Genomic DNA, 12,309 nt, shown 5'->3' on the forward strand with positions numbered 1-12,309 from the left:
TTTAGGCTTGTATTGGGGAATGGAGACCCTGGTCTGTTATGACACTCTGACACTCTGGGTGGTGGATGTGACAACTGAAATACAATTGTTTTATCTGTGGAGTCACACTGAGACACAGAAAGATGAGATTTATATCAGAAGCTCCACCTGGTGGACAGTTGCCGTAAGTATTTACATCTGTAACTATTAGTGGGTTAGATAACTTTAACTTTAACATTAGGTTATTTAACTAGTGCGATTGGAAGTTTTGATGTGTTTCTCCCCCCCCCCCCCCCCCCCCCCCCTTTTCATACTGTTTTCATAGCAGTATGTTTTTATTTCCTTCTGTTTAAGGCTTGGGTAACCTGGATAAAATATTTTAACCCATATACCCACAGTATATGAAATTAGAGTAATTGTATATCACTATAGTAAATATATTAATTTATTTCTACATAACAACATTTCTTGAACATTTCATTAAGACATTCTTTCACTTGTTGACTAGCAGCTGGATTGGCTGAGTTAAAATAGAAACTGGGCAGATGAGCAGTTACCATCAGCTTTAACAAAACAGATGAAGAAGAACCAAATGAGAAAGATGAGACAGAAACAGGAACTGATGGCAAGAGATAAAGACTGAGAGACAGATGACCTTGTTTCTGCTTTCTGTTTATATACATTCCAGCATAACACACTCACGAGAAAAGTTACTGGTGTTTTTCCATCACCATTTACCTGCAAGTTCATGTTAACCCTGCCAAAACCAAAACTCCTCCTTGTTGTCACTCCATGTCAAATATTCTAGATAACCCTCTGCAAGCTTTGTAGCAATAGCAGCCATAAACAGGCCACACCATAAAGTGAGTGTCCTAACTGAATGAGTGAACCCTGGTGAGCTCAGTTTATCCCACAGTTTCTTTCTCACACTGAACACTCACAGTAATGCCTATGTTTTATTTAGGTTAAACTCCCTCCGCTGAAAAATGTCTTCTTATTACTTCACCTGGATGTTTGACCTTCACTGTGCAGAATGATGTATGCTCAGATAACAAGTTGTTTTCACATTCATTAAATTTCTTCATACCTTCCTATCATTCCTTACCTCTCCTTATTTGTGTCTTTTGGTGTCTCTAAGATGATCGTACTTGAAATTCAGCAATCAATCAACAGTACAAATGACACTACAGTATACTGACCATGATACTATTGATATTATATAGATTTATTTCTCTGTTCTACTTTTAACTTCTTACATTTTTGCTAATTTGAAGAGACAAAAAACAAGAAAAAAAAGAGACAAGCCATGTATCTTTATTTCAACATTGTCCAGACAAATGCATGTAACAAAATTTAAGAAGCAATTACTAATATTTTAATATGGTATAATGTGCATGTGGGCTCAGAAGAAGAAAGAAATGCATTTCTGACAACGCTGCTGTACATTTTACATTGTTACTTATTTCTAAAGGCAATAACGGTATTGGAGAAGCAGCCTTTCTGTTCACATGTGTACATGTCAACTATGTCAGTAAGGTATAACAATATAACTAACTATAATAATATAAGGTAACGAAAACAAACTTCATGTCTTAATTTATTGATCAACATGTTTTTCAAGCATCCTACTCAGAAAGACTCAGATAAATGTGCATGTCTTCTACTCGATCTCCTCTCCCTCCTCTCCATCAAGCAGGCAGGTGACTGCTATGGCCTTTGTCACAGAGTACGGGTCACAGTTAGCTGCAGGACGGCGGTCCTCGAAGTAGCCTTTCTTCTCCTGGCCCACCTGGCGAGGGATGCGGATGCTGGAGCCTCGGTTGGCCACTCCAGCAGAGAAGTCGTTGATGCTAGAGGTTTCGTGATGACCTGTGAGACGTCTGATGTTGTCCTGACCTCCACGTGGGTCGTACACTTTGATGTGCTGGCAGTGTCTTTTGCTCAGCTTCTCAATGGCCTGCTCGATGTATCTGCCATCAGAAAACCAAAGAAGAAACAGCTGAGTGGAGAAAGCTGTATCTATCTTATGAATGCTCCACTGTGTTGACCTTGTTAACTTTGATGATCTTTGATCCACTGTTTGGTGCACAGAGCCATAAACAGCGCTATGAGAACTGTGAAAGTCAACCAAGTTAGTTTGTTGGGAAAGCTGCAGCATGTGTTATTGTTTTTATCAACCTAAGAACCAAAAGTGATCAAATAAGGTCACAGAAGCAAAATAAATGTACATTTAATTGGGGGTTTTCTTCATGGCATTGTCATTGTATTGTATGGAATCGTATTATATTAACACCTAATCATATTACAGTTATGTTATTGGATCATATCAAATACAAAATTACTCACAATTCAGAATCAATGAGCCTATAGAGAGATTTGCAATCATGTACAATTAGAGCTGTGTTTCAGCATTTATCAGTGACACATCAGTGACATTGACTCTGATGGGAAAACAGTGCTTTAACAATTTACAGACAGTCCTTTAAAACCATGCATCTATTTGCAAAAATAAAAACACGGTCACTAAAAATGTTTATTTTTTCCTTAACGTGTTACCAATTAAAATTTCTGTATGATTTGAAGTTTTTAAGGAAATGTTTACTCACTGCAGTCCCCCTTCTTCCCTCATATTTATGGTGCTGACATTTGTGTGGCAACCAGCACCGTTCCAGTTGCCCTTCATTGGTTTGGGGTCCATTGTTGCAATAACTCCAAAATCTTCACACACACGGTGCAGCAGGAAGCGTGCAACCCACAGGTGGTCTCCCATGTCTATGCCCTCACAGGGACCCACCTGGAACTCCCACTGAAGTTAAAAGAAGGGAAGAGGCAATGAAAGGAAGGAAATAAGGAACTATTAAAATGGTTAAAAAATCATGATCATTCTTATGTGGAAGCATTTTCTGTCCACTGTGCATTACTGTAATGCTGACACTTGCCTGAGATGGCATAACCTCAGCATTGGTGCCATAGATGTTGACCCCTGCATAGAGACAGGCCTTGTAGTGACACTCCACAATGTCCCGTCCGTAAGCATTGTCAGCGCCCACTCCACAGTAGTATGGGCCTTAAAATAGGGGACAACATGGGAAGATGTTAAGATAAAATTCACACAAAGCCTGTGGGAAAAATGCATTGTATTTGCTATTGATTGACACTTCTGAGATCATTTTAATTTTGGTACAACTTAACATTATGACACTCTTTATGGAGGGTTTTAAATGGCAGCTAATAGCTTTATATTTGCTTAACAGATAGCATAAATTAATTTATTGTTTTATCTCATTCTTTTATTCTTTTTAAAGAGGAGTGAAACTTGGCTGCTGACTCACCTTGGGGTGCTGGATATCCATTTGTAGGCCAACCAAAAGGGTATTTATCTGTTCCCAAGAGCGTGTACTCTTGCTCAATGCCAAACCACAAAGCGTGCTCTTTGACCTTCTCCATCACTTTCTTGCAGCTAGCTCGATGGTTGGTTTCTATAAAGCAAAGACAAAAACATGTACAGCTTGTTTGTCATATATGTCACAGCACTGTAACAGAACCAAAACAGAAATGTAAAAAATGTACCTGCAGGCAAGCGGTTGTATTTGAGGACTTCGCACAGGACCAGTTTGTTGGGGTCGAGAGTGAATGGATCCCTGAACATGCACACAGGGATGAGGTACATGTCGCTGTTGGAACCTTCAGACTGGTATGTGCTCGAGCCATCAAAGTTCCACTCAGGAATATCTGGTAACATCATTTTAGCCAAAAGATCGTCAGCAAAAACAAATCTCCTAAATATAGGTCAGAACTGGATTTATGTCACACTGTGAATCTTGAAACCTGATAATCTCACTGATTATTTTATGTCTGAGACCATCAAGAAATTCTTCCATGCTTCTTTAGCTGTTAAATGCTCCACTTTGTTCACCAGCTAGTTGCTAAACTTGTCTGTCTGTGGTTTAGTGCAGGAAAGTCAGGGTACATTTGATTTATCAGACTTTTTTCATTGAGAACAGTTGCCTGCTGCCACTATAGAGCTGGAAAATCAAAACAATTAAAGTTGAAGTTGGTTAAAGGAGTTAAAGGAGACTAAAAACACCCCATAGAGCTGAGGAGAACTGCAGAGTCAGTTGATCATTTACAAGCAGCACCTTCTAACATTATTACATTTAGTCCTTTCATCAGCTGTTAACATAAAGTGCAATTCTAAGCACCAGTGCCAGCTGAGATCTCAATACAGTAGGTCTCCAGCTGAGCCAGCATATTGCTGAGGTTGTACCAAGATGCTCTCTTAAACCTCAGCTGTTTGTTATGTAGATGTGTTATTATGTAGATCATCTAACAATAGAGTTGTTATTCCTCAGGGTATTTGATTATGACTAACTCCTTCGTTAGTTCACAAACATCCTTAAAATAGGTTTTCAGATACCTAACCCATTCTGTAATCTCTATACTCCCCTTGATATCCTAATTTGATGAGTCAGGTTGAGGGTCATCCAGTCTAAATAGCTTTTACTCATACAAGAAACAGACTGAAAGATCAATTGTTTTCCCCCTTAAAAATGTATTAAATGCATATTTGACCTTATCTTGACATGAATAAATGTAAAGGTACAAAGGTAAAGGTAGACTCCACAAAGATGAGTAAAATGTCAAATGCTACTCATTTTAAAAGTATTAAATGATAAAAAAGAGGACATTTACCTTCTATACTCTTTGGTTCTTCATTCAGGGTTCGGGTCTTGTTGCGAAGTCCCTCTCCAGTGCCGTCAATCCAGATGTAGGTAACCTGGCACTTCCCATCCTGTGGCAGGCTCATGTACTGCTGGCGTACAGCCTTGTTGAGGCGGGAGCTTAGTGACACTGATTCCATGTTCACCTTTAATCAGAGAGGCAGAAGTGATGTTTTATTAGATTTTGTGAGTTGTTATATTTCGTGTCTATGTCCTAGTAGACCTGCTTAAAGCACTTACCTTCGACAAATCTTAAAGGAAAAAATAGTATTGTTTACTCCTTGTGTTTACCTTTACCTCAGGGAAGTGTACAATTCCAGACTTGCAAACTTGCATATGGAGATTGGAGTCACAATATATATGTATATGTATATATATGTATATGTATATGTATATGTGAAACACAGACCAGGAAGTGAAAACCAGTAAGGGGATGCCAGTAACAGCTGTTTGCAGTCAGTAAAATGTAAGCAGTATGTAGGTCAAATATATTATGACCCATTATTTACACAATATAAACACAAGGTTGGGACTTTTGCATTAGCACCTCATCAATTATGAATGATTTATTATTGTTATATTATTATTTGTACAAAATCTTGAAATAAAACTAATTTTACATCATCTTTCCTTCACTCAACATCTTAAACACTCTTATCTTCAGCAACATGTAAGAGTTTGTTCAGCTAGATGTTACGAATAAAAATGGAACATAATTGATGCAACTCTACTACAAAAACGGCCCCTTCTGATCTTAGTAAGACAAGGCAAGTTTATTTGTATAGCACATTTCAACAACAAGGCAATTTAAAGAGCTTCACATAAAACCTAAGAGACATCAAGACAGAAGGTTAAAGCAGCTAGACAATATAAAAAGAACACAATTAAAAAGTGTTCATTTTAAGATAAGTATAAGCTAAAATAGAATAGGACAGATAAAACAGGAGAGTAAAAATTACAGTGCAGTGTAAGATATTAATCAAAAGCCTCAAATTTGATTTAATAAAGGGCAGCAGCAAACAGAAAAGTCTTCAGCCTTTATTTAAAGGGAACTGAGATTTTTTTCCTGATAAGTGGAGCTTAAAAACTGAAAGCTGTCTCTCCATGTTTACTTCTGACTCTAAGAACTGAGAGCAGACCTGTCCCAGACGACCTGAGAGGTCTGGATGGTTCACAACATAGCAGCAGATCAGAAATATGTTTTGGCCTTAAACCATTCAGTATTTTATAAAACAACAGTTGTAATATAAGTTCAGGCAGCTTGAGTTTCATAAGCCTTTTCCTCATGTCATCATCAAAAATGTGATACATCAACTCAAATGATGACATTTGATTCAGATTACACAATGTTGAAGCACATTAAATATAAAACAGAGATAAATATTTGGACTTACTGTGTTACAGGTGACTGCAGGCGTAGTGAAGTGTCTCCAGACAACTTTGTAGTGTGTGTGTGCCTGAACCTGTTTTAGGTGTTTAACTGGAATGCAAATGACCATGCTGATGTCATAGACTCACGTGTACTCCACGTCACATGACATCTCAAAGGCTTTCGTTAGGTGGAGGTATGTGTTTATGTGTTCATTTTTGGATGACAATGTTGGTATTAGACAAAAAAATCCTTCATGCATCTCTTAAGAAACACATTAAATATATGACAAACACAAGATTTGCTCTGTGGAGAGAAAACATGTCAGCACATTGTAAACATCTGAACTGACCTTCTCTGTTGAAATCCAACCATATAACATATACTGTGAGTTAAAAAAAATATGAATAAAACATGAAAGTGGACACAAACAAAAACAAAACAAATTAATCAATTCATTGCACAGGTACAGCTGAGGCGGCCATAAACTCCTATGAGAAATAATAATGAACACCCACCTGTGCTGGAGAGGCCATCTGCTTATAGTGACTGACTGCTGTTTGCTGAGCTGAGTCAAGTCTTGCAGCTCAGTGAACACAATTACAGACTAGAAGCTGCTCATATGTTCAGTTTCCGTCTGGTTAGCTGTCCTGAGATCAGGCACGAGGGCATAAATTCAACAACTCCTACAGAAATAGGACCAGTCACATGGGACACTGTGATTGTGTGTTTAAGGGTGCAATGTTGGCACAAAGCTGGCAGAAGACATAGGTAATCTAAGCAGTTGTTTGGGAGCTGAAGGGCCAACAAAAGGGCACCCTAACCCCCAAACAACCAAACGGCATATTTCTGTATCTCAACAGGGGGCGACGACCATGAGTTATACAACGTTTTATGACCTAGGAGGTAAGTTTTGAAAGAAAAGGGGTCCTTGGCACTCGAGTGACCGTACTGATCACCAACTCCTTCGTGTGGAGAGAAAACTGACCTTAGAAAAAGGATAGCTAGTGGCTATCTGAAATTACGCAGTTACAAATCTAATACTCAATCATTTCTGTCATCAATGCCAAGTCATCCATACCTCATGAATCGGTGAGAAAACCTACCAAATAAAATACTGAATAAAATCAACAAACCTTCATTTTCTAATCTGTAATGGATCTGTCACTTAACTGGCCACCATATTCACAAGATCTGAATCTCCACCCAGCAACCTTGGATCCTGAGAAACACTTTTAATAGGGAGTACGAAAATCCATCAAAACAGAGAGGCTACTTTATTGGCAACTAAATAGTCATGACAAGACTTGTTCATAGCAACATTTCCTGTACCTTTGAGAGAAATACCTAAATGGCGACTGACTGTAGCTATACCTTTTTACAGAACATAGGAAAGTGAGACAGAAGTAAAACAAGGTCAAAAAAATAGCGAGGATTGTTGTCAGAATGGAATGAGGTTCAAGTCGTGACCTGAAGTACACAAAAACGTTGAGGTCGGAATGAGCACCAAAGCTTACCACAAGTGTACAACAAAGCAGCCTGCAGCTAAACTAAGCAAACAAACCTCCAATACTTCGCCTTCACACAATTCCAACAATCAAACACAAAACTGGAATTACCAAACAGACTGAAGTAGTATGCCAAAAGGTTCCTCTGAACAAAGGCACACCAACCAACCAAATCGTCCCAAGACACATACCAAAGACTGAGAGAACTAAACTACAACCAAAGGTCATACAAAACAAACACAACAAGCATGAGCTATAGCACTTTTCAAACTGCTTGATCTGCCTGCTTGTGGACACAGTACAACATTTTAGACTTTCCCCACAGCTGGATATTCTAGGTCTTCATCTACCAAACGAAAACTGTATTACCTGCCTAGCTTTACAGGCTAGCATGTCAGGTTTAAAGCAAGTTAAACACATCGGTACAAGAGGCACTAATTTATTAAGCCAAACGAAGAAGTTACAAACCCATCGAGCACTCATATATACTAGAGACATGTGCAATGGTGAAATCAAAATATAGCCACAGCAGAGCCCAAGATCCAGAAGCCCAGTCCTATTTAATCACAGTAATTAGATATCTAGTCTCAACCCTAGTCTTTGTACAGATAGTTGTGGGAGTTGTGGGAAGAAAACGGGTGACTTACAACTTGTAAGACATTGAATTTGCAAATAAATTGTGGACAAATATTGCTCCCCTCCAATATCCATGAACAAAAACCTTGCATGATACTACCAAAAATTCATAATACTAAATTCTCAAAAGCATGTCTGGTTTTCTGAAAAACACTTCAACCAATTATGCACCTCTATGTCACTGTAAGGTTTGATTTATGCTTAACAAAACTGGTTTAGACCCCAGACGAGACCCCATTTGTCACAAATTGGCTCAGGAATGTAACAAGTAGGGATTCCACTCAGAAGTTTGCTTAAAGGAAATATTTATTAAAACTGAATGTAACAAAACAAGGTGTTAAGAACAAAGTGCAAAACCAAAAGAAGATGCAGGCTGGAGGAATGGAAAGAGAGAGAGTGACCACAAGGGTAAGCTTTTATAGTTTGGCAGGTGAACCATATCAGACTGATGACCAGGCACGTGCACACATAGGGCCCTAGGGGTGCTTGAGCCCCTGCCCTTTTTGCCTCGTATTAAAAAGTGCCCTCTGTGCGTGTGTGTGTGCGTTTTAAAAAATTACATTAATAAATTCCTCTTAAGGATGTAAAAAAACACAGCTGTACAAAAATATCCACGGTGATCTACCGTACCCATTTTCTTGTAATACGGGGTTGTTGTGTGTGTTGAGCCTGCTGCTCCTCTGTCTGTTGAGGCTCCGCTCCGTCACAGAGCCGCCAGAGAGAGAGAGAGAGAGAGAGAGAGAGAGAGAGAGAGAGAGAGAGAGAGAGCTGCCCCATGGATAACTGAGGAGACGTGACAGTGGAGCAACGTGAACCTGAGTTATGGTCTAACTAGTCGCCGTCCACTTATTCAACGTGCTTAAATATGGGTAATATTTCAGAAAACGCTCTATTTTAGTCAATGTGTCAACTTCTATTTTTGCCGGACGTCAAATTAGCACAGAGCAGATCGTGCGGTACAGGAAATCGTGTGCAAAATACAAAATAAAACACCGGGTTAATTTTCAAAATAAAATACACGGTGTTTACGGCGGATCATATTTCCCTTCTCACTACAGGTCTGAAGTACAGGTCCGAGGTTTAGATATAAAGATTATTGTGACTTTGATAATGTGACACAAAAGAAATTGCAATTACATATCACTTTCACCTACACAGGACACACAGCTAAGTAGTTAGCTTTCTATTAGAACTATATTTTTTAATTTTACATTAATTTCCATATTGTGTAAAGGACCGGAAAAAAATGTTGGCACGCAGCTGCCCTTTTCTGAGTTTGAGCCCCTGCCCCTCTATAATCATGTGCACGTCCCTGCTGATGACCCTCCACTGTCAGCCCATATTGAAAAGGCAGAGTCAGTGGGAGTGGTGTTACTAATCTCTTAAAAAGTATTATCTAGCAATCAAGCCATAACTAAATATACCCTTACATTGGCTAATATCAAATAAATCAATCATGATAATATGTGACTTATAATTCATACATTTTGAATTTGAATTTCCATAATATCAAAATAATAAAAGTGTTCTAAAACACAATGTTATTTTATATTTTGGTGGTGGGATTAAACCTTGGTTTAAATTTGTATTACTCAATGTAGTTGGGGAATATTAGAATGTACTAATAGTGTTTATGTGTATAGTATGTATAGTCGATCTATGTAGTCTGATGTCGTTCAACTAATGAGTAAAAAGTTGACTCCATGGCACACTTTGATGATAGCCCCCTCATTTGCATAATGAAGCAGAAATGCATAAAGAAAAGTAAAAAGAAAATAGACATAAATATGTTTGAGGAAATGAATAGAGAGAAAATGCCAAGGGAAAATAATACAGACATAAATGCATAAATAAATACATAAATAACTAAATACATTTTAAAAATGTATCAATTAATCATTTAATTAAATGGAAAATTGAAAAGAAAAATAACATATACAAAGGTAAATAAATAGACAGATTAAAACAGAAATATTAATTCATGTCGCATTTTGTCAGTGAATTAATGCCAACATTTAATTTTAATATGATTTTTGGTGCACTTAATTCCATATTCATCGATTTATTGAGTCATTTGATGATTTATTTATTTATTTTTCATTTTGACAGTTTCAGTCATCTATAGCTAACTGTCTCTCAAGGAAACTGAGTTTGGCATGAACAGGAAGCAGTTTATCAGAGTTAATAAACTGACAAAACTGACATGTACTTGTTATTTGAAATAATCTCCAACAACAAGTTTCACTCAAGAGTCAATGCCATAACTGTCACATCATGTGATGTCTTAACTCATTGGCACCTGTGTGTTTGTGTGATTGTGTTCTTAAGGCTAAAGTTGAATATGTAACATCTGTTTGATCCTGTTCATCATGTTGGTATGCATATGAAGAAATGAAATCAGACTGAAAGTAAACCAGATCAAAGAGACCTCAAGAGGTATCTTAAAACTCTTAAGCAACAAGAGTCACCGGATCAGCGGGATGTACTGGCCACACCCTGAGTTTCCTCCTTATCAAAACAAGAATAAAATTACTGGCAGTTGCACCGACGCATGACCAATCATTCCCTTATGACAAAAATAATTGTGGTTTTCCTTGTAGTGCAACAGAATACCAAGCTTCTAAGGAACCGATTGTGATCACTGACCATTAGTGGCATTTAATCCAGAAGTTTAAGTTTTATATCTTTAGTGACACTAGTTTTGGGGAAATGGCAATGTTGGTACAATACTTTGATCCAGACTGAAACATCGCAATGACTATTTGATGTATTGCGGTTACATTTTGCACAGATACACATGAACCCCAGAGAGTCAATCCTAGAGATGATCTCCTGACTTTTCATCTAGCATCAATCTTTTCATTTTCATTGATCTCTACATCATGCTTGGGCACATTGGTACCTTGATGGTTCTTAGATGATGTATCCTAGGGACTTTGGTGATCCCCTGACTTTTTGGAGTAGGTTTTATGTGAAATGTACAGTGTCTACAGCCTCATAGAGCCACTTGCCTGTAGATTCTTAATCTTGATACTTTGAGGGACTCTAAGGTGATATATTACGACCATTGTCACAGATGGGAAAACAGGAATGGTTAGAATGGATTCTAGATCCAGTGCGAGAAAACAACGTTCTAATTTTAATCCTGTCCAAAAAGCTTTGATTGTCTCTGGTGTTGTTTTTCCAGCTGGGGAAACAGCTTCCCATGAGCACATAACTGAATCAGAGGTAAAGTCAGAGCTGTTGGCAGTGATTCAGAAACTTGCAACACAAGCCACTGATATATATTGATATCACTAAATGATTCAAACTAATTCATGTTCAATAATAAAACGTCATAATGCTTATAGTATCTCTCCTCCTTGTGATTTTAATTCTATTGTTAGGGCTTTTTCTGACCTGAAAGAGAAAAAAAACACTGACCGGAAAAAACAGGGAACACTGTAGTCACATGTTGAGTCTTAGGCCAATAAAAATCAGCAAGTGGATGCTGGTGATATTTCATACCATTTTCAGACCTTTGATCAGTTGAAATAGAGGCAAAGGGGATGACTGATGGATGGGTTTAACACGCTGTTTTAGCAATACAACTGAACCAAAAAAATTATGAAAAGAGGCTCAGATACTGATCTCATGAAGGTCCATCATGAAGCTCAATATTGAAATGTCATGGCTTGTGTTTTCAATAAAAATGCTGCGTTTTTGGTGTTGTTGTTTTTTTCTTGATCTTATCCTCTCAGAAGTTTGGCCATCTGAATCTTAATTTGCCAGACACTTATTCCAGCTGTCCTCTCATTTGGTTCACTTGTCACAGAACTAATCACAGTAATAAAAGGTCCAAATGCTCAATGGGTGCAGTTACAATAAAGCTTAAAGGCGAGGTGAACTTGATTCAACTCTCAGACAACAAGTTCACAATCAGCAGTCACATGGAGATCAAGTCAAAGTTGTCCTTCAACTAGCTGCCATCCATGTCTGGCATCTCTCTTCATTAAGCTTTTCTCACGATGCGTCCAGTCTTCCTCAGGTCCCTCCCTCCTCTGTCGGTCCTGGATGGCTGACTGCTCACCCTCCACGCTCCCTGACACACCCGGGC

General features: G+C 38.2%; 1 protein-coding gene across 1 annotated transcript; it reads right to left on the minus strand.

The window, feature by feature from the left end:
• Nucleotides 1–1,639: 1,639 nt before the first annotated feature.
• On the minus strand, nucleotides 1,640–4,840 carry LOC128380230 (glutamine synthetase-like). Its single transcript, XM_053339962.1, has 6 exons — nucleotides 4,672–4,840; nucleotides 3,550–3,711; nucleotides 3,312–3,458; nucleotides 2,919–3,046; nucleotides 2,586–2,785; nucleotides 1,640–1,949 (listed from the first exon to the last, which is right to left on the minus strand). The coding sequence occupies exons 1-6, from the start codon at nucleotides 4,838–4,840 to the stop codon at nucleotides 1,640–1,642; spliced, it is 1,116 nt and encodes a 371-aa protein (XP_053195937.1).
• Nucleotides 4,841–12,309: the final 7,469 nt, after the last annotated feature.

Source organism: Scomber japonicus, chromosome 19 (genome assembly GCF_027409825.1).
Source record: "Scomber japonicus isolate fScoJap1 chromosome 19, fScoJap1.pri, whole genome shotgun sequence".
Lineage (NCBI taxonomy): Eukaryota > Metazoa > Chordata > Actinopteri > Scombriformes > Scombridae > Scomber > Scomber japonicus.

What these genes read in the sequence shown, in the direction of transcription:
- LOC128380230 (XM_053339962.1), bottom strand. Translation starts at nt 4,840, where the DNA reads ATGGAATCAGTGTCACTAAGCTCCCGCCTCAACAAGGCTGTACGCCAG. An exon ending in TGGATATCCAGCACCCCAAG is followed by an intron (nt 3,047 to 3,311) that starts GTGAGTCAGCAG and finishes CCCTATTTTAAG; the next exon opens with GCCCATACTACTGTGGAGTG. An exon ending in AGGGAAGAAGGGGGACTGCA is followed by an intron (nt 1,950 to 2,585) that starts GTGAGTAAACAT and finishes TTCTGATGGCAG; the next exon opens with ATACATCGAGCAGGCCATTG.